The following is a 21756-nucleotide window of genomic DNA, read 5'->3' as shown; positions in this document are numbered from 1 at the left end:
TTAATTTACTTTTTTATGAATTAATTTTAATTTTTTTAATAATAGACCAAAAAAATTAATTTTAATCGAGCATTTAATATGTACAAGTATTTAATGTATAATTTTTAAGATATTCAAATATGAGTTGGTACAAGAATTTCAAAATTTAATTAGATATTTATTAAATACAGATATTCTATCAAATAAGGAGTAATGCAATTGATGTAGATCACAAGGAAACATAGACCCATTTTCAAAGGAAGGGACAGCTTGAGGAAAAGTCAGAAAAGTTTTTCTTCATTCATTGCTTTGAAGTCCCCAGTACAAATGATTTTGCAGGCAAAAACCTAAAATTCTTTGCAAATTTTGCAAAATCTCTATTATTTATATAACTGTATGTGCAATTACATAGCAAATCATTTTCCACTCTGATTGGCGACATAGCAATAAATTTTACATGGCTCTTTTGATTGATGGTGACATTGCACAATCTGGCTACATCATGTTTGGTAATTGGAGAATTGCCGTGTGTGTGTCTAACAAGCTACATCTCACCCCGTAAGACAACCATAAAGAATGGAAGGGACGACCACCCAACACATAAGAAGAAAGATCATCAAACTGTATGCAGCTGGTCATACAAATATAATTCCACAGGATCAATATATTTATATATCTTTTTATTACATTAAAACACAGTGCTGGTATAACTGTTGCCCACCCTTCTCTCACCTCGTCGTTGGTTATCGTGCGTTCCAGAGAGTGAACTCAAGATGCTGGCACTTGTCCCAGAGATGGCATCCAAAATGTTCTCACCAACCTCACTCTTGCAAAGAGGACAGGAAGCATTGATCTTAAGCCACTTGTCCACACATTCCTTGTGCATAAAATGAGAACATGGCAACTCCCTCAGCTCATCATTATTTGCATATTTTGCCAAACAAATGCAGCACACCTATACAAGATCCAAACAGTGCCATCGTATCAGTATGTACAGGAAGAACAAAACATTAAGAGGAACAAACCAGCAACTTATAAGGCCCCCTTAATCATTCCCGAGTAAATTTTAGTAGTGTGGAATGCCATCACATCTTTAATTGAGCCTTTACAGTAAATCACGGAGTGAGCATAGGCCTATTGGTCATCCAGCTCAGGTAGTTAAGGATAATAGCAAAGGACAAAGTCAAGCAGGTTCTGAATCCAAATGATATAATGCGTTTAAATAGCTGATTATCAAAGGAACAAAACAGTAACATAACAATAATATAATGAGCACGTTAACTATAATTGCACAAGTAAAGATATTGCTTATGACACCTGGAATTATGAATATCAACTCAAAATGTGCAAAGAGATTTGTACTTCTTATTAACTAGACTATGAGACATGCCGTTATATTATCAAAACAATAATCAACACATCATGGAGGATCAGTGTAAAGGATCTGAATATGAATCCATTAAGAAATCAAGAAACACTCACTGCATCTTCTCCAGAGATGACACGTTCCTTTTCTGTTCCTGCAGCCACAACCCCACCCTCACCAGCACCTGAGACGATTTCCCTATCATCTCCATTTCTACTTTTCTTCACCTTGAACTTGTAAGTTGGTAAAGCATCTATTGATTCGGGCGTGGCCCCTCTGGCCTGTGATAGATCCTCTCTAAATCCAAGGACGGAAATAATACAAGGCAGGCAACAGCAGATTGTAGCACATAGAATGAAGGGCATAGCATACCCAATACAGCTAAATGTAAGAAAAACTATACATAGCCTGCAAAGAAAGAAGATAAAAAAGAGGATGAACTCTTAGAAAAGGTGCAAACTAAAAGCAGTAAATGCAACCCATGCCACTAGGCAGTGGCCAGTACCTGTACATGTTAGGAGCCTCACTGGCAGATGAACGCCCACCAAATATCCAAACATTGCCAACCACAAACCAAACAGCAAAGAAGCAATCTAAAGCCATTTTGAAGTATTCCACTAGTGCTTTAATTCTGCAAGATAAGAATCAGCTGATTGTCAACTAAAGGCTACAGGCCATTATAGCCATCAACTACGCAAGACTCTTTGTCAAATTTCAGCAGCATTTGACCCAAAAAAAAAAACGTAAAAACAACTTTAACACAATGGGAGGTCAAATGGTCAAATATACCATATCTGCATAGCAACTCATGGAAGCAATCAGTGCACCAAAAACACAGAACTTGAAAATGTCTCTTATTCTCTGCTTATCTTTTTTTCTCATTTCAAATAACAATAAGAAAATCATACCTTGCACTTGTTACTCCTGCATTATGACCACCTCTAGGAGACATAGTTGCAGGACGATGATCACCCCCATCAGAAGTCCTTGTGACAGAGAGAGAAAAGGGTCCAGCAGGGACATTAATGTGTGAAGTGTGATGATGTTGAACTGGGTCTTGCTCAGAAGCCTGGTTACGATGACGATAACGCCAATAAAGAAGAGGGAGGGTTGCTATGCATCCAGATGCATAACCCACAATCCAAGCAAACAGCGGTGCATGGGGATGCTCATTCCTTGACAAAGCCAAGACAACAATAGACGCTACAATTTGGCTCACAGTAAGAACTAGTTCAATAGAAATCCACAAACCAGAATTCAATGGACTCCTTCGACGACGGGCATCCCCTCTCCTTACAGCAGAGGAGGGTCTTGAGTTTGTACCATTGGAAGAAGATGATGAAGGCTGAGAACCTAGTACTCTTGCACTACCAGAAGGTCTGTCTTCACGCTGCAAAACATCCAACCCATTCGAAGTTCTATCATGAGACAAGTTTGATGAGGAAGTATCACCATTCCTTGGTATGTCAATAATATGTTCACTAAAGTTCTCTGATCGCTCCATTAACAATGGACAAGTGTCAGTTCGATTATCAGAATGCAGTTCCAAAGAGGGAACATCCATCTAAGTTCACCAACACAACTGGAAATGACGAAAGCATAGAAACCTAACACAAGGTTACCAGCTTTATGTACTTCTTAACTGTGCTGAAACAATGGGCACTTTTGTCCCTGATATTTGTCAAGTTCTGATGATCGACTTAAATTATTTGGCACCACAAGATGTGGATAAATTTACAATTCCTGTTCCTTTAAGAATGAAAATGCAACTAAATCAGAATAAAAAGAACAACATCTTCTCCCACTTAAGGACATGAATATAAAATAGTTGATAAGCATAAATGAAACTGAAAAGGTAAAAGACATGTTGAACTAACTGATTTTTGTAATAAGAACCCACAAAACCTAGATAAGCTAAATCCCCACCAAGTGAACTAATGAAAGGGCTTGGCTCCATTGTGCTTTAAAAACTAAATTAATAATTGACAAAAGAAATATTTATGACCTAAATATAGTTTCTGAGATATAAATGGACAATGACAAGTAACATGAGAATAATTGACAGGTTACCTTTCCAGCACTAAATTGAACAGACAGACAACAAGAAATCAACTAGCAGCAGAATAAAACTGAAATAATCAAGAATTTTTAGATTCATTATTTCTCATATCCCAAATCCTTTACACTCTCATATGGTAACCCTCAAACTGCACACCAGCACAATTACAGCCCCGTTGGATCTGCCTTAAATCATTGCATCTCCCTTCTTCTTTTATTTCTAAAAGAATTAAACACTCCCCATTCCCCTCAACCAAGCAATGAACTTCGACATTCATAGGATATATAAGAAATTTAAGGGTGGAATTCAGGCTTAACCTATACATCTCCAATGCTCTCTAGAAATTTCAGCTCAAAAAAAGGATGGGGGAAAATCCAATTCAAGTTCTTGACAAATCTTAACCAACAAACAAAGATAGCAGCTTCACTCTTAGAAGAAAAGGAGATTAATATTGTTTCAAAAACTAAACTTTTCACCATAATGAACACCATCCTTCACTACCTCAACACAGCCGCCCCCACCCCCCCAAAATAAAAATAAAGAATAACAGAGTAGCTGCAGAAAATTTCTTATTACTCTCATTTCTTTCACTTGATTTCTTCTTCAACCCAACTCGAGAAATACTATTAATATCCAGATAAAATTTCGAATCAAATAATCCATTAAAATTAAAACCAGTAGCGACACCCTAAGATCGAAGCATTACCCCTGCACCTTACACCTAAACATTCAGTTGCTCGATGAAGAAAAAAATTCGATATCTCTTGAGCCGCAAAAATCGCAAGCGTTGACTAACGTTTAAAAAAGATCAAACCCACCAAAAAATTTAAAACAAAAACAAAAAGAAAAAAAGCATTAATTCTCACTCAATGAACCTCCCAAAATACAAAATTCAATCTATAAAGACACCAACAAAAAGCAAAAACCGCAAATGATATTTGCCATCAAAATATAACATACATAAGCGAACAAAAAGTAAACACACAGGGGCACAGAGAGAGAGAGAGGGAGAGGATCGTACCAGAAAGGATTGAACTGACAAGAACCGATTAGAGACTGTCAGAGCTGAGAAGTAACCGGAGAAGCTGAAAACGGTGACGTTTACAGAGTGATTGAGCTGCTGCTTTGCTTTTTTTTTTTTTTGGTTTGTTTTTTTCATCTAATTTTCCCTTTCTGAAGGTTTGTCGTGTGAGAGCGCGTGTGAATTTTGTTCCTTGGGTTTTTCTTTCTTTCTTGGGAGATAACAGTAAAGCATCAGCACTGGACCTCCGTCATTTGCTTGGGTGGGTTACCCAGGAATAATAATACTATAATATACTACTCCTACCCTCACGATCTTTGGTTTTTTTCATCTTTGAAAATTCAAACGCTTTTGTTGCCTTTCTTTTACTTTTTTTTAACTCCTTTGGATTTTTCCCCTCCGTCTGGTTGCCCTGTTGCTGGATTTTCTCCCATTTGCCACGTATGCTTGTATGTGGCTTTAGAGGATCGCTAGCTGTAACGGGTCGCCGTTGGAAAAAGCGACACACCCGCAATTTTCAAATCTTGTCCTTCCTCCCATTTGCCCTCTCCTTCTTTTGCTTGTTCGCTACTCTACTTGTTCTTTATTTTGCTTTTGATTTTGTGGTACTTCTTTTATGGGTTTTTGTATATTATTATTATTTATCTTATAATAATTTCTAAGCAATTCAGTGCCGGTATTTAAAAGAAAAACAATTACTAATTTTGTTTCCTTTGAATTGAGTAAGCTTTTCGCATATAAAATAAATAATTAAAAGAAGATTTGAATTTAAGTTTGAATTAACAACTTTTATCCTCTCTAGGAGGATTAAAATCTAAATTTTGAATTTTCATTTGCCCTTATATCTGTCATACTTTCCCAAAACAAAATATTTGTAAGAAATAATGTGAGTAAATAGAATAACAACAGGTATACTCCCCAAACAAACTTTTAAATTATTGAAGAAATTTTAAATTAGTTTATTTTTTATTATATTTAATTAAGTTTTTGTATTTTTATTTTTATCAAATAAATTTTTATAATTAATAATTAATTAATTATCATTAGTCAAAAAATTACTTGTTATTTAATATCCATATGACACTGATATAATATTGATATGTAAAGTGAAAAATACTACATGAATATGTTATCATATCAAATTAACATATCGTGATATCATTAATTATGATATGTTGACATGTGATATTATCATCAATGATATGTTAATGTTAATGTCATGCAGCATAAAATGATAAATTATATTTTAACTAAATTAATCACTAGTCATAAAGAGTTTATTTGACTTAAAATAAAAATATTATGATCTATGTGGCTCAAAATAAAAATGTAAGATATTGATTAAATATAATAAAAGTATAAAAATTCATCTGAATTTACCTAAATAATTTAAGAACTTTTTCAAATCTTAAAACAAAAGACAATTTGATATCATTAATAACATGATTGTTTGATTACTATTAAAATGGAAAAAATTATATAAAAAGTATAACATTGTACTAAAAGAATATATAAAATTTAATATTTAAAAAATTTTAAATAAATCTTTATTATATTATTTTGAATATAACTAATTATTGATTAATTACCATTAATCAAAATGACACTTACTATTTTTATATCATATGATGATAAAGTAGTGCTAATGTAAAAAGTAAAAATGTCATATCATCATACGACTTATATATATCACGTTATCATCTATTATGACATATCAAAATATCACATTAACATTACATGATATAAAATTGATAAATAATAAATCGACTAACAAAGATTAATTAACTATAAGTTATAATAACTTATTTGATCCAAAATAAAAATATAAGTATTTAATAGAAGATAATATAAGAATAAAAATTTATTTATATTTTTTATATAATTTAAAAAAAAATTAGATATTATATCAATTTTTAAATATTTATTTTTCATAACTAAGAGTGAGCATAATTGTCTATATTTAATGTCATTTGCAATTCTTATCAATAGATCACCGTCCAATAAATCTGACCTTTCACGTGGTCTTCGACAAGGTGATCCTCTATTAGCGTACCTATTTATTATTTGTGACCAAGCTTTTTCAATTGCTTTACTTTATACTCAACGAGAAGGGAATTTGTATGGAGGTACTATAGAAGAAGTGGACCTTTCATTCTTCATTTACCTTTTTTTTAAGATGATCCTGAAGCTTTACCAATTAATTTTGAAAGATCCATCAATTTTTGGATTGCTATTGGTTGTTACCAGGCAAGTGATGAAATATGACAAATTAAGATTTTTATTCATAAAAATTGTAAAGTAAAAGTGTTGGAAATTTTGAAGAATAGATTTTCAATGGAAGTTGAAGAAAGGAGAAAGGATCATGTAGAAGCATGGACGGATGGATGGATTTCTTTACCCAACACGAAAAGAGATATTAATTATAACAACAACACAAGCAATCCCAACCTATGCAAATAGGCTATTTTCTATTATCAAAGTATACTTTAGAAAGCTTTGAAAAAGGAAACCAGGGATTTGTGATGGGGAAGTTTGGATGAGAAAAGGAGGTTTCAGTGGTCAAATTGGAATGTTTGAAGCAAGCTAAAACTGGAGCATGGGCTTGGATTTAGAAAAAGTGGATGCCTTTAATAAAGCTCTGGTGGCCAAGCATGGATGGAGAGTTGTTACAATCAACACTCTTTATATGGGGAGACGTTATTAGAGGAAAATATTCCAAGAACACAAGTTTGTTCATAAGGAGTGAAGAAGAAATGGTAGAGCTGCTGTTGTTTTTTTTATTATGATGGCATCCTCGAGTGGCAGAAGCGAGCAAGTGCATTGTATAAGATGGTAAGGCGTTAAATTAAGTGACGAATTTAAAATTTTATACGAAGATTATAGATTAGATTAGATTATATTTGAAATAAAAAAATTAATTAATTTTTAAATTATAATAAATTATAATATAACATTTTATTAATAATTTAAATATAAATTTTTAAATTTATCAAAATAAAAAATAAAAAAATTAATATTAAATTTTTATATTAAATATCGTAAACTGTACTTAACATACTTTCATGCTTTTCAATTCATCTATAACTAAAATTGTATAATGATTTTGATAATATCTATAAAATGAATTAGCAAAAAATTAATTTTTCATTTTTTTATGTAACGTCGTCTCTGTAATTTTTTTTATTAAAAATGTATATTTTGTAATTATTATAGAAATTAAACGAGTTAAGATAAATCGTGTTAAATAATATAAGAAATGATGACATTAACTGACGTAGGTATTAAAAAATTAAAACATTTATAATTCCAAAATTTAAGCTGAAAAAATAAAAGAAAAATAGAAAAGAAAAATAATTTCAAAATTTAATAATTGATTTTTCTTTTTTTGACATTAAGAGGCATAACTCCCCTACTTTAAGCAAAAAAATTAATTTCAAAATTTAAGAATTGATTACTCTAAAAAAATTCTTTTGATTTATTTAAAAATGACAAAATTATTTATTTTGATTTATATATATATAAAAATAAAAAAATTAAAAATTGAGGCTCCCCGCCACCTCTCTCCCTCGCCTCTGGTTGGGTTGGTGAGTCCGAGTCGAGCACGTCTAAACTTTGCCGATTGACTCAGTTTCATTGCAGTCTGATTGTCCTTCACCAATCAAGCATTGATAATGTGGGAATTGGAATGTTGGGAGGCACTGCAGCTGTCGAGTTTAAACGCAATATCACTATTTAACACTTCAATCGTTTCCTTTGTAAGTTCCGCTACCGTCAGAGAGTAATTACTAACGTCATCAAATAGAACCAATCATGATCCAACGGTTGAAACCACGTGTCACCATCTTATCAACGTGCACCAAACCAGAGCATACATAAGCAAACAAAAACAAAAGTGAGAAAATAATTGTACTTTCTCTTAGGTATTTTTATTTTTTTATTTTTTGAAAAAAGGCGCATGCCTGCATTTTCCGAGAAAATCCCACAATTTTCTCATCAACCGAGAAAAATAAATTCTCTGTCCTTCTGTTTCTTTTTCTTCAACAACAACAGAGATTCCAAAAAAAAAAAAAAAAACTCGACCTTGACAGTTAGCTAGATTTCCACCATAAAAAATAATCAAGGACGACGACGACGACGACAATGACAAGCTTTCTCTTTAGCCTCATTTTCTTTTCTCTTTCTCTCTGTCCAAACACACATCTTCCACTCTCTCACTTTTTTCTCTAGAAATCTCTGGGGTGGATCTTTCTCTCTCAGTATCAAAGATTCGTACATAACTTTGCAATCAATTCCCTCTTTTCTCTAGGAATAATGAGATTCTGATTCATCATCTAACATTATTTCTCTGCCTCTTTTTTTACTTTTTTTTTCGGTTTTTTGGTTTTGGATTGATATTTGTGAACATTGTTTCCATTAATTTTGAAAGCAAAATGTTTGTCATTGAAAATGGTTTCCCCTTTTCACCAGTCTTGAAGAACCTCTTTCTCTGCTTTGGGCTTCGATCTAAACACGTTCCTGTCTCTCCCAGATCTATCAACAAAATCTAGGGTTAGGGTTTCCTTCTTTGTTTCCTGTCTCTTTTTATTAATTTATCGAATCAGTCTCCGGACAATGTGGCTGTTTTCAATTTAAGAGCCCTTGGTCCTAAATTCAAGGTTTTCTTTTGTTTTTAAATTTTATCCCTCAGAAAATCTACAATGCTAAGGCAATTCCTCAGTAAACTCCCACGAAAATCCGGGAAACCGGACTCGCCGGAGCTAGCTCGGTCAAACTCATGCACGACAGCTGGGTCAACCCCACAAACTCATCGATCCAACAGTTTGAACTCGGGCTCTGTCCGGCCCTGCGCTGCAAAACGGACATCCTCAGCCGTTTTCCCGGCGAGTGTTGTGGCAGGAATCGAGCCGTTGTTGCCATTCAAAGACGTGCCGAATTCGGAAAAAATGAATCTTTTCGTGAGTAAAGTTAGCCTTTGTTGTGTAACTTTCGATTTCACTGACCCAGCTAAAAGTTCAATTGAAAAAGATGTTAAAAGACAAACCTTGCTTGAGTTGTTGGATTTTGTGGCATCTGGGTCTGTTAGATTTAGCGAACCCGCGATTTTAGCGATGTGTCGGATGTGTGCTGTGAACTTGTTCAGAGTTTTCCCGCCTAATTATCGGTCTAGTGTAAGTAATGGTGGTGAAAATGATGATGATGAGCCAATGTTTGATCCAGCTTGGCCACATTTGCAAATTGTGTATGATTTGCTGCTTAAGTTTATCACTTCTTCGTGTCTTGATGCAAAACTAGCAAAAAAGTATATAGATCATTCCTTTATTTTGAGATTGCTTGACTTGTTTGATTCGGAGGATCCAAGGGAAAGGGAGTGTTTGAAGACCATATTGCATAGGGTTTATGGGAAGTTTATGGTTCATAGGCCGTTTATTCGGAAGGCTATTAGCAATATATTCTATCGGTTTGTTTTTGAGACGGAGAGACATAATGGGATCGCGGAGTTGTTGGAGATTTTTGGGAGTATAATCAGTGGGTTTGCTTTGCCTTTGAAGGAGGAGCATAAGATCTTCTTGTGGAGGGTTTTGATTCCTCTGCACAAGCCGAAAACTTTGGGAGTTTACTTTCAACAACTGTCCTATTGTGTTACGCAGTTCATTGAGAAGGAACCCAAGTTGTCCAGTACAGTGATAAGGGGGTTGCTGAAGTACTGGCCCATAACAAACAGCCAGAAGGAGGTGATGTTTCTTGGTGAGTTGGAAGAGATTTTGGAAGCAATTAATATGGTGGAATTCCAAAGGGTTATGGTCCCATTGTTCTGGCGGATTGGCTGTTGCATCAACAGTTTCCACTTCCAGGTATTTTTTTTCCATGTAGCTCGGTATATTCTTGTTACATCATATTTACTGACGATAGCCTGTGTGCTTTTCTTCAATTAGTCATGTCATACTTAGTATGTTCTTATCTTCCTTTTCACCAAGGTGGTGCATTGACTTGGATTCTCTTTTTTGACAAATTTTGCGTCATGCTCTGCACCTTCTATTTCACTCTTTTCCATTTTCAAACTTTCTACCATATCGCATTTAAAAGATGTATCATTTAACTTGCTAAGAAACATAATGAGTAGACTATCTTCAATTGTATGAAATGTTTCCTGTGATTTTTTATGCATGTTAAATTTATTTGCTTTTAATGCCTTGCTTGGGTGCATTTCAACTTCTTATGCTGCCTTTTTTCCATCCTTTACTATACCTGATATAATGCCATGGATTATACCTGGGCAGAAGCTGTTGCTTTCTAGGAATGGAAATTAGAATAAGCTAAGCCCACGCACCAGAAGTTAGCATAACTTTGGACAACTTGGGGGTTGGCCCTGATTTGTTGACTTATATAATGTCTAAACTGGGGGTTGGCAGCCTCATGGTTGGCTTTAATGTGAATAAGCTTACTTGCATCTCCATCTTACTCAGGCCAATTTGGGGTCTGGCCTCGGTTTGTGGGGGACTTCCTGATGTCTTAACGAGGGTTGCAAATGTTATGGTTCTGCTGTTAAATCTTCAGCTATTAATGCCAGAGTGTTGGTTTATAAATATGCGACATGAAAGTCAGTAAACATTGTATCTCACAACCTGTGAGCTAGTTGTCTTTAGTTTGCAACATTAGAGTTGTCTATCTAATGCAACCAACCGAACAATTATTGACTAGAAGTTCTATATCAACTGTGTTAATGGGGGTTGGTAGCCTTCTGTGACTAGAGTAAATTTCCTCATTTTACAATAAGGATGTAAATTTACTGCAATGAAAGGCTGCCCTCACCTTGGAAGATTTTTGCAGTGGACTAAATTCCACAAGCTTCTTCCCAGGTCCAGTGTTTAACTGTTGTTTTAGTTGGGTGATGCCTTTTTTTTATTCTTTCTTTGTTTTCTTTTTCTTATTCTGAAAGATGCTTTTCTTGGCCTCCTTTCCTTGTATGGTTTTTATACTCATCATGAGATATCAGTGATTTCACTTAATTGATCTAATTAAACTAAGATTTGGAAAGATGATTATAAGTTTTATTTTGATTAATCTGCTTGTTTCAGGTGGCTGAAAGGGCACTTTTCTTTTGGAATAATGATCAAATTGTAAACTTAATTGCACATAATCGGCATGTGATTTTGCCCGTCATACTTCCATTCTTAGAAAAGAATGCCCAGAACCATTGGAACCAAGCAGTGCTTAACTTAACTCTTAATGTCAGAAAGATTTTCATGGAGATGGATGATGTACTGTTTATGTCCTGCCACACTCACTTTATGGAGGAAGAGGCAAACCTAAGCATATTAGCTGAGAAACGAAAGGAAGCATGGGAGCGACTAGAAAATGCAGCCAGTCTCCAGCCAATAACTGGAAATACTGCTGTTCTGGTAACTCCTTTGGCAACGTCAATCGCCTGTTAAGTGGCTTTCCTGAGTTGTTGTTGTCCTGAGGTTTTTGATTTTTCCTCTTTCCCACCTTTTATAATGATGGGAAAATGTATGCAAATGGCTGCTGTTAGGGGGTGGTGGGATTTTTTTGGATGTTCCATTGGCAGCCTTTTCTTGTAACTTGTTTTCTGTATTCTCCAAATGCTACTGTGTGGGATGTTAATTGCTTCCTGGGAAACGTAATGGGAAGGACCATGCAGTGGATTATACAAGTTTATGTATCACCTAATCTTGTTTACTCTCTCTTTCTCTCTCCCCTTATCACGCACAACTCCATCACCTTCTTGTACCGGTATTTTTCTTTTAAGTTTGGCTCATATGTAGCATCGGCATCAGTTTAATATAGTATCATAGAGTTAAAGAGTCTAAATCAAATGTTGCTGTTTCAAGGAAATAAAACCAAACCCTCACCTGCTTGGATTATTATAAACTCATTTGATTCATTCCTCCCTTTGCTTCACTGTCATAGACATCGATCAAGTGGTGGTTGTGGGGTCACGACGCCAATAGGACGGTGCCTTGTGGCTATAGTTTCAGACACTGATGGTTCCTGAAAAATCATTTTGTCTTGTTCCTATTGGTTTTATGCTTTTCGTTGAGGATGATGATAATACTTGACGTTGAAAACACATCTGAGGTCCAGCCAATGCCCATCGATTCTAAGATTCCTTGTCTAATCCTAGCATACAATAGTATTAGAGAGTGGCTATCATCCACTCTTTACTCCCCAGTACCCTCAGAGCCATTCCCCTGGCTTTTTATCCTTAAATAATAATTTTAGTATGAACCGTAACCCACACGCATCACGAGATGGACCTTTCGAACTCATCATCATTTAGGTTTTAATTAGTGGTGAGTCTGTATGGACGTCGTAATTAGTTAACATCTAGGGAGGTGAGGGTTAGTTGAAACACAGAATCCATTTTCTGCTTTTCGATCAAAGAAGGAAACGTGGATTACAATTCAAGATTTGGCCAAAAAAACAATGGATTACCATTTAGAAGAAATAAGTCAAAAAGCATTGGAGATGGGCAAAAGAAGCCATTCTTTTTTCTCTTTTTTTCTTTTTGTTTTTTGGGAGTCTTAGATACAGCGAGTCATGTTGAAATTAAGTACAAATTTGCAACCTAGCCAATAAAAAAGATTCTACATGTGGTGGTTAGGACATCCCAATTCCCATCGGAAAAAGGAAGTTCTAAAAGATTATTTTCTGCCTCCGAGGCATGTACCATCGACGGTCCAAAATGTGATTACAAGGTTACAGTGAAGTTGTTCTGGAAGCACCAGAACCTGACAACATGTTACAACAATGATAGAAGAAGATTGAATTGGACAATTTAAAAGGAAAAGAAAAGAAAAAGATACGAAATAACTAAAAATGTAAAAAAAACCTTTTTAAGATTTGGGAATCAGATTCATTCTCCAAGGAGGGGAATGGACATGGACTGTCATGGTTTAGAGGACAAATCAGCTTTCCCTTCATCTTGAGAAAAGTGATACAACACTTGCTGGGGATGTCATCGTTGCTACGCATTTGAACTGTCATGGTAACAGAAAGCAAAAGGAAAATTCAGTTTTATCAGAAACTCCTGTCTTTCAAACATAAATCCATTACCAAGCCTGTTTTTTTTTTTTTTTTAACTCGAAAAGGAGAGATTCAATCTTTACCTTTTTAAGCAAGAGATATCATTGAGTCATATACTCAAAGACATAAAGACATGTGGCTGTCTGTCAGACAGGCCCTCATGTCTTAAGTCTATTTTGTTGGTGTCATGGGAATATGTTATTTAGTTAAATTGGTCTTAAAATGCTACGAAGTTAATGTTTTATCAATCTATAATTTACCTTCTGTTGTCTGTACTTCTCACGTATAGCATTCAGGGAGCAACCATTAGTGTTGAGCTGCAAGTCTTCCAGTGCAAGTACTGTAGTTTTTAGCTCTGATGCCTTATAACTAGTATAATGCTCCAGGGTTGGATTCTGCTAAAATCATATGGGAAATGTATCCTTCAGAGATAGTTTCTAATTATAAAAAAAAAGAAAAGAAAAAGTGAAACTGAAGGAGGGTGCAAGGATTACAGACCCATGGATGGTCTGATTGATTTAGTGTCCATCTGGCAAGGAATACAGCAGATGCAGCAATAAGTGAAGGAAACAACTTTAAGAAATTGTACTCAAGAAGAGTCAGCTCTGCTAAATAATTTGCTAAGAACTCCAGTTCCATACGAGGAACCTGTACATCAAGGTAATTGAAGTGCAAATCAGTCGTCTTTTTTTTTTTTAATATTGAATTGATTTTATTGAAAAATGTAGACAGTGATTCTGAGAAAGTACCTTATAAGTTGCTTGTGCTGCTTGAATGAATCTCCTGAGAAACAAAAATTAGGTGTCAAATGATTAGTTTCTTGACTATTTGATGGCTTTTAAAGCATAGTTTAGAAGATGGTGTCAATTACCTGAGGAATGATTTTGTGGTTGGAACAGATAACTGAAAGCACAAGAAATTCAGAACTTTGCTCTCCATTTTCAACACCTGTCATGTAACTAGAATCAGGAACCTTGTATAACAGCACATGTTAACAAACATTATTGTCTCAAAGGGGATTTCATAATGTTGGAAAATTCCTTATCAAGTGCTTTGGAAAAACTCAATCCAAATTATCGACCAGAGTTGGCTTTGATTTTTAACATCATGAATCAATCAAAGTGTTATTGTGACTAACAAATGTGTTGAGAGTTAGCCAGAATTTGCTAGGAGGCCTTATGGAGTGAAACTTACATGAGGAATAGACCTCACAAGTAGTTAGCTTTTCATTAAGGCAAGTTCCTCTGGGAGTATTCATTAATAAGTTCCACCTTGTTATGAAAAAACTTTACCTAACTAAAATTTTCTATCCCTGTAACTCAGGAACATAATGTACAATGAGGTATTCAAATTGCCTCTGATTCTGCATTGGAAACAAGTATTTTCTTTGTGAATGAGAAGCTACATGTGGTTGCTTAATAAACAAAAATCCTAAGCAATTTGCTTAATTTTGTAGGAAGATTTTATTGTCAGGGTAATTGTTATCTCACATGAGGTCAGCTATGCAAAAGTTACTCTTTTAGTTTGGGTTTACTTATGCTGTTTCTTTAGTAAGTCACAAGTTATTCTACTATTTCCTGCAACTGAAATACAGAGTCCATTTGGCAAATTTCATCCATCATGCAACCCTTATAGTTTGAACTTCAATGCAAATGCCCAAAAGTTACAGAACTATAAAGATGTTCTGAATATCTATTTAAGAAGATCCAAGCAGCACCCAAAAATGAAAGTATTAACTATTTTGGTTGTGCACTATAAAAACTAAAGGGCTGAAAGGGGTGTCAAGAGGTTTGATTTAATGGGAGTCAAGGGAAGCCTAGAAGTCCAGAATGCATATGGATTGAGAAGCTTAGAATGATGGCAAACGCACAAGTCAATGACTCTGCTGAAGTTATGACTCTAGCAGAGTCATCAACTGCAATGTATACACCTAAACTATCATACCTCTCCTTTTGTGTAGGTATTATCAGTGATGAAGCAAAATTCTTCCACTCGAGGTGCACAGATCTCTTCATACTTTCTTCAAACCATAAAAAAAAAAGCAGTCAGAATCCTTAGAGAAAGAGTAAGATAATAATAACCAATGTTAGAAATATCACCAAATTCAATCAAAAGTTTGGTGCATACATGAACCTCAACAGATATAGGTATTTTTTCCATATTTATCAGCATGCATCAGGCATGCATATGCAAGCTATAATTGACTGCTCATGAAAGAGAGAAAGAGGATCCCTTATTGTTGTTAACATCATCATGACCAGCATTTACTATTGTTTGTGATTATCTACTGATAAGAATAAGTGCAGAAACAAACTAAATGACTTACGAGGCAATTAGCATGCAAGCAACCCCAAGTAGCTGGAGTCTTTGTTTTTCGATAAAGTTGTGAGACAGAAAACGATCAATTAGGCTCACTGTGAGGTAAAGTGTGTCTGGGACTAACTTATATTCTTCAGAAACCTGTAACAGGATGAAAAACTATAAATAGCAAGCACATCAAATAGCCTAAAATTTAACTCATACTAACAATAGCGAGTGAAAAAGGCTACCCTCTTTATACAATACTAGTACAAACAGAATATCCTTCTATTTAGAACTTGGTAAATATACGATTTTTTTTTTTTTTTTGGGGGGGGGGGGGGGGAGATGAGAGAGAGGGAGAGGGAGAGAGAATAATAAACAGCAGACTTTGTCCCTGCTTATAAACAAGAAAATGGGATTGCATAATAATATCTTGTACTAGGGACAAACAAACAGCCTTTGCAATGTTTATCCTGCATTCAAGGTGGAGACGCAAGTAACTATTTGGGTTTATATAACTTAACTGCATTGACTTACCTCCACCAGCCAGTCAATCAAGATTCCTCGCATGCTTGGAGTAATATCCGCTGCAATTGTTCCATATAATTAGTTGAAGGTCTTTGGTTAAGCTGCGGAGAGGAAAATCTCATGAAATGAGCATCAATTATGTTGTTGCTAGAGCAAAACTTGTAAGCTAAGAGACATTCTTCTTAGTAAAAACAGATATAACAGTGTTTTCAAAAACGCAAAAAAGATCGAAAAAGTATTTCAGTAAAACCAAAAGAACCCTGATATTTCTGACAAGAGAATATTAAATCTGATAATAGTATACGTAACATGTGTTTTATATTGTACTTTTTAAAGATGGAAAAACAAAAAAAGTAGAAGCATCATCAAATTAAAATTTACTGAAAATAATATTGAATAGTGATCAGTATGAAACTAGAGTGCTCTTACGAAAAACTATGACAATGCTATTGGCATTAAGTGAATGAAAATTGCACCACCAACCTCAGTAACACGTATATTATTGTATATGTCTGAAGCATATAAGCCACACAACTGAGGATCTTTTAGGTTTGAATCAATATCCACAACACCTTCTGAGGCTCCTGGTTTCTTGCAAACCTTGTTTTCTTCTGCATTATTCAATCAAAGCCAACATTAATTTACAAGCAGTATTTTTAAGAGCTAACTAACAATCTTCTTCCTGAAACTTTGTCATATTCTTGAAACTTTGTCATATTCTACACAGCCAAAACATCAATGACATTATCTACTTCAGTACATACTAGAATATTATTAATCAGTTAATTTAGTTATTATCTATCTTAAAAATGAAACCCACAAAATGCCCAATTTTCATGATAAAGTTCCGTAAACAGATACAGACTTAAAAGTAATAAAAATATTTGTCAAAAACCAGAATAGTAATACTGTGCAGTATCTTATTGCCTGTTAACCTTGCAGTAGCGTTCACACCTTAACCTTCTGAAAGAGGTATGCCATTTCTTAGACAGCCGACTAAAAGATTTTAAACAGAGGCATGTCATTACTTGTATGATTTTAAACATAGCACAAACCTTTTTCTTGATGGCTTTGGAGTCCAACAGTTATTCTTGAAGGCTGTATTGGAGGCATTGGATCTGCTACAGAACATTCTCTTGCACCAGGACACATAGCTTCCGCTTGCTCCCTTTCTTCCAGTATTTTGGGTAAAGTGCTTTTTTGTGTTTCCACCATCCTTATTTTTGATAAGTCTTCGGCTAACTTTGTTTTAACATCCTCTTCGACTAATGGGATTTCCATGGAGATATCTTCAGCCATTTCTTTCTTATTCTCCCTAGGGTCTCTAATAGTCTGCTTGGTGGTCTGTCAACCAGCAATATGAACCGAAACTCTTAGTTTAGATTATTTAGTAAGAAAGGATATTTTGGTGCTAGGAGAATAACAGAAGCAAATGTCATCCCTGCATTTATAACCTTTATCAGGAAGAACTTCATCTTCTAAGTTGTTTATTCGGGTCATAGTAAATTAACAAGCATGAAGTTCCTGAATGAATGTTATGAGTATATTATATTTGGTAAACTGGAAATTTGCAGACTGAACTTCATGACAAAGAAAAAAAAAAAGAATGGATGTTCTTACCTGAATTTTTTTTGCATTTATGCAGTCCATGTACAAACTTTCTGCACAGACATTAGTCACATCTTTAAGCACTGCCCTTCTTTTAGGCTGAAGGCTGACAGTGGCAGTCACAGAAGCTTTGTTCTCATCTGATGCTGCTCTTTTGGAGTTTCCTCGAAGAACACGTTTTTGGTCCTGTTTGAAGGATGGTTTTGAGGAGGAGCATATTCCTCCTGCTGCCCCCAGGGCTTTAGACCGTGCTCGTGTAATTCGTCCTGTAGGCTCTTCAACTTTTTCATTCGGTTCATTTTCTTTATTCATACTGGCTTGCCTTTTGTAAGAACAATGCATGATAATTAAATTGAAAACTTTTTCATCGAACCTGCATTTCTAACACCAAATCATTGTCAAGCAGTCAGAAGAAAGAACACATTACACTATAACTTAAAAAGAAAAAACCCTATGACTTCAATCAATCCTCCAACTGTATAAATATTATCTCATATTTCTAATTTCTACTACAATATGACAAATTTATTGACCCAAGAAACTTAAGCCTCATGCATAAATTATCCCTTGTATTTGACACTAGAATCTATATTTTGATATATATGATGACCTATTGAGTCTTCAGACATAGCTCACCATCTTCAAAAATTTGAATCTTAGATCTCCAAAGTCCAAATCAAAGTATAAATTCTAACAGTTGAATGTCTCGTAGGGAACTCTGGCTTGGGAATTTTGATTTTTGATATAACCTACAGCCTCTCTCCACATCCATGCACTAACTTCAGCACTAGCAGTAATAACTACATAAATACCCTGATAGAAGAATGAATCACTCCAAATTTTAAATTTGGAAAGGGGGGTGCTATTTAAAAATTCACATTGTCTCGATATATGATAAAAATTCAGAGAACTGACTTTTCTGTTTTCTTGTTAAGGTATTCTCTGAGTTAGCCAATGCCAAACAGAGGATTCTATCTATTGTTCAAGTCCTTCATTATCTTTAAGAAAAAATCAGAAACCAAAAAAAGAAAAACCTTAATTCCTAAACAGCTTTAATGTATTTTAGACTTAAAGTTTAAAAAATTCTTCTATTCATATCCCAGCTAAAGCAAGCAAAAAACAAAAAACAGAGACAGAAAGACCAAGAGTCTATTATATTTGCTAAAAAATAATTAAAAAGAACCTTCAGATTCATAAAAAGTACGAATGCGCTTAAAAATTTGATTGAATTTCAATATATATAATAAAACGAAACATAGCTTGAAAAAAAATTAGCGAAAAAATGTGCAAAAATATCGGAAAAAAAAGCTCTATCACAGATCTACAAAATGAAACTCTCAAACTCCACCGACTCGAAAACCAGCATTAGCCAAAAATAATCAAATGCAAATACCTAGAGCTGCGATTACATTTTTTTCAATAAAAAAAAACAGGACAGAGATGGAGGCGAGCTTACTGTGCTTTGGGGAGCTCCGAGACCCCGAATGGAGAGCTCTAGAGACAAATTTGTTCTCCTTTCTTTGGCTTCTTCCCTTTTTTCGATCCTCTCAGAGAAAGAGAAAAAGCGAGAGAGAGAGAGTGAGTGAGCTGTGGCTTGAAAGAGTGTAGTGTGTTGATATAAGCCAGGGGAGAGGAGCGTGACTGCGTGAGCGGGACGGTGCTACAGTTTGAACTTCTTAAAAATATTTTCTTGTTATTTCCACTTCTCGCTTCTCTGGCTCCTTCCACACGCGTAGTTTTTTCGACTCTTTTCTTTTGACCATGTGTTGTTTATATTTTCTGAGTTTTAATCCCGTCCAGTAGGATAAAATAAAAAACGAAATCTCGTTCGTACTTCCCAATCATATTCCGCCACGCAATTTCGAAAAGGGTATTACCATTTACAAAGATTGATGAAATAGAAAATGTTTTTATTACTGTTTAGCTCCATCGAATGAAAAAGGAAACAATTACTGCTCAAATAATGTTTCCCACAAAATCTTTTCAGCTGGAAATGACTGCCGAAGCTACTAATACTTTCACTATAATTTATATACGAAAGCGATTAAATGAATTTTGGAAGCAAATCCTTTGATGATAATTTATAGAAGCGTAAAGCTTTTCAAATTCAAAAATGTCTTACAAAGTAATTTCCTTTTTAGGTAAATACAAAGATACAAAACAAATACTAAGAGCTAAACATGGAAGGATTATTGGCGCTTGTACTTGTACATGGAAGTTTCGTTTGTCTCAAGACAAATCCAGAATGTACCAGCCGGCTAGGCAAAAAAAAATTTTTTTTATTACCAATTTTATTTAATCAATATAGTATAAAATTAAATATATTTGTAATAAGGAATATAAAATTATGCCCATTTATTAATGTTAATATTAACTTTTAAACTGCTCATTTTATTTTGTTACATTTTTACTGATATTATCATAAAAAGTGAAAAATTTTTACAATAGTTAACTTATTAAATAATAAAAGATTTTTTTTAATTTAAAAAAAAAGAGAGATTTCAAACCTATTTTTTAAGTAACTATTGAAGTAAATGCTCAATTACAAGCAATAAAAATAATTATTAATTTCATTATTTAAACTCTTACAGTGGAATCAAATTTAGAAAAGTAAAAAAAAATTAACACACTTGTAAAAGAGTAATGACTTTGTAGAATTTAAAATTATCATTAAAACTTTAACATGGTATCCATGCACTCACAAATTTTAAGTGCAATTAACAGGTATAACTAACATTAATATAGGCATATAATTTAGCTTTAAAGCATTACTAGATTTGACAATAACATTTAAAAAATTCGAGTTTATGATCATTTTATGCTATTAATTTAAAAATATGAAAATATTTTAAAGATTTAAACTTGAAAGCTTATTCTTTTTTTATTGATCCAAAGCAAAGATTATTGCCAAGTAAGATAACCTATACATATAATATTAATTTTATGATAATTATTGTATATCATAGTCGTAACTAGTGAGTAGAATAAGAGAGTTCATTGTTGAATGTTTACGCTATACATGAATATGGTCACTACTCAGTTGGGGCTACTTTGGAAAGAGGGAAAACACATGCAGAGTCCAAATGACAATCAAATCCCCACGATCTTGCTTCTTACCTGAGGGATTCCTTTAAGAACACGGTAGGTTTTCTTTTCTCTTTTTTTTTTTTAAATTCTTTTGCATTTACTTCACAATCTTGACAGAGTGGGCAGAAAGGCGTGCGCCTGGGGCCTAGAGGAGCGCCCAGCTGCTTGCACAATCCAATCCAAGTTGTTTTATCGGATAATTACATATTTCACCCTAGAGTATACAAAATTATTTAATGCAATATTTGTACTAAAAAATATATACTATAATATGATACTCGAACTTTTATTCTGAAAATCTAAACATCATTAACTGAATTTGATGAAATATAATTAAATTTGAATCAATTTCAAATAAGAGGTAGTAATGTACGAAACGCTTTTGATAGATGATATGTTTTGATTGAACATTACACATAATTGAATTTTGTTAACAAAATTAGACCATGAAGTATTTTAATATAATTAACAGAATGAAAATTCATATGCCATGTTACTTATTTTATAGTGCAAATGTTATATTAAATATTTTCTATATTTTAGCGGTCAAATATGATATTATCCCTTTTTTTTATATTATTAATATTATTGATACATTGAACCCAAAGTGCAAAATGTTGGGTGAACAAATAGCAGTTGACTGCAAAAACAACAATGGGATTTTAATTCTAAAAGAGCTAATCATTTGAACTTTAAAAATGCTACAGCCGTAACAATGATGAACCTTAGCAGGATTTGGCATGCTGCAAAGTGGAAATCTGA

At 34.1% G+C, this 21756-nt stretch overlaps 3 protein-coding genes across 4 annotated transcripts; 1 reads left to right on the top strand and 2 right to left on the bottom strand.

Moving 5' to 3' along the window:
- Nucleotides 1-256: 256 nt before the first annotated feature.
- On the bottom strand, nt 257-4982 carry LOC110411060 (C3H4 type zinc finger protein). 2 transcript variants are annotated; one of them, XM_021421070.2, is made up of 6 exons: nt 4426-4982; nt 2254-2735; nt 1851-1976; nt 1462-1753; nt 712-934; nt 257-610 (listed from the first exon to the last, which is right to left on the bottom strand). In XM_021421070.2, exons 1-6 carry the CDS (start codon nt 4561-4563, stop codon nt 531-533), a joined length of 1341 nt encoding a protein of 446 aa, XP_021276745.1. In that variant the 5' UTR covers nt 4564-4982; the 3' UTR covers nt 257-530. The 2 variants fall into 2 exon arrangements, with proteins under 2 accessions (XP_021276745.1, XP_021276744.1); XM_021421069.2 differs by having other exon boundaries at nt 2254-3094; nt 4426-4564.
- A 3368-nt stretch (nt 4983-8350) lies between these two features.
- Nucleotides 8351-12114, top strand: LOC110410639 (Protein phosphatase 2A regulatory B subunit family protein). Its single transcript, XM_021420448.2, has 2 exons — nt 8351-10277; nt 11502-12114. Exons 1-2 carry the CDS (start codon nt 9123-9125, stop codon nt 11856-11858), a joined length of 1512 nt encoding a protein of 503 aa, XP_021276123.1. The 5' UTR covers nt 8351-9122; the 3' UTR covers nt 11859-12114.
- A 1021-nt stretch (nt 12115-13135) lies between these two features.
- LOC110410576 (cyclin-A2-2-like) lies at nt 13136-19568 on the bottom strand. The gene is given in 14 exon segments (XM_089782563.1): nt 13136-13175; nt 13775-13784; nt 13787-13865; nt 13969-14118; nt 14220-14253; nt 14342-14418; nt 15415-15490; nt 15797-15930; nt 16309-16358; nt 16361-16400; nt 16783-16910; nt 17355-17643; nt 17920-18280; nt 19364-19568. Coding segments are annotated over 13 exon segments (1437 nt in total). The 5' UTR covers nt 18250-18280; nt 19364-19568.
- Between the last annotated feature and the right edge of the window lie 2188 nt (nt 19569-21756).

This window comes from Theobroma umbraticum, unplaced genomic scaffold (assembly GCF_002168275.2).
Source record: "Theobroma umbraticum cultivar Fairchild unplaced genomic scaffold, ASM216827v3 scaffold_56.0, whole genome shotgun sequence".
In the NCBI taxonomy this organism is placed as follows: Eukaryota; Viridiplantae; Streptophyta; class Magnoliopsida; order Malvales; family Malvaceae; genus Theobroma; species Theobroma umbraticum.
The sequence above is the reverse complement of the archived record's forward strand: the minus strand, read 5'-3'. Positions and strand labels throughout refer to the sequence as shown.

Coding starts and splice junctions, on each gene's coding strand:
- LOC110411060 (XM_021421069.2), bottom strand. CDS start 2,909: ATGGATGTTCCCTCTTTGGAACTGCATTCTGATAATCGAACTGACACT. Junction 1,754..1,850: donor GAGGCTCCTAACATGTACAG/GTACTGGCCACT, acceptor CTTTCTTTGCAG/GCTATGTATAGTTTTTCTTA. Junction 935..1,461: donor TCATCTCTGGAGAAGATGCA/GTGAGTGTTTCT, acceptor GATCTTGTATAG/GTGTGCTGCATTTGTTTGGC.
- LOC110410639 (XM_021420448.2), top strand. CDS start 9,123: ATGCTAAGGCAATTCCTCAGTAAACTCCCACGAAAATCCGGGAAACCG. Junction 10,278..11,501: donor TCAACAGTTTCCACTTCCAG/GTATTTTTTTTC, acceptor TGCTTGTTTCAG/GTGGCTGAAAGGGCACTTTT.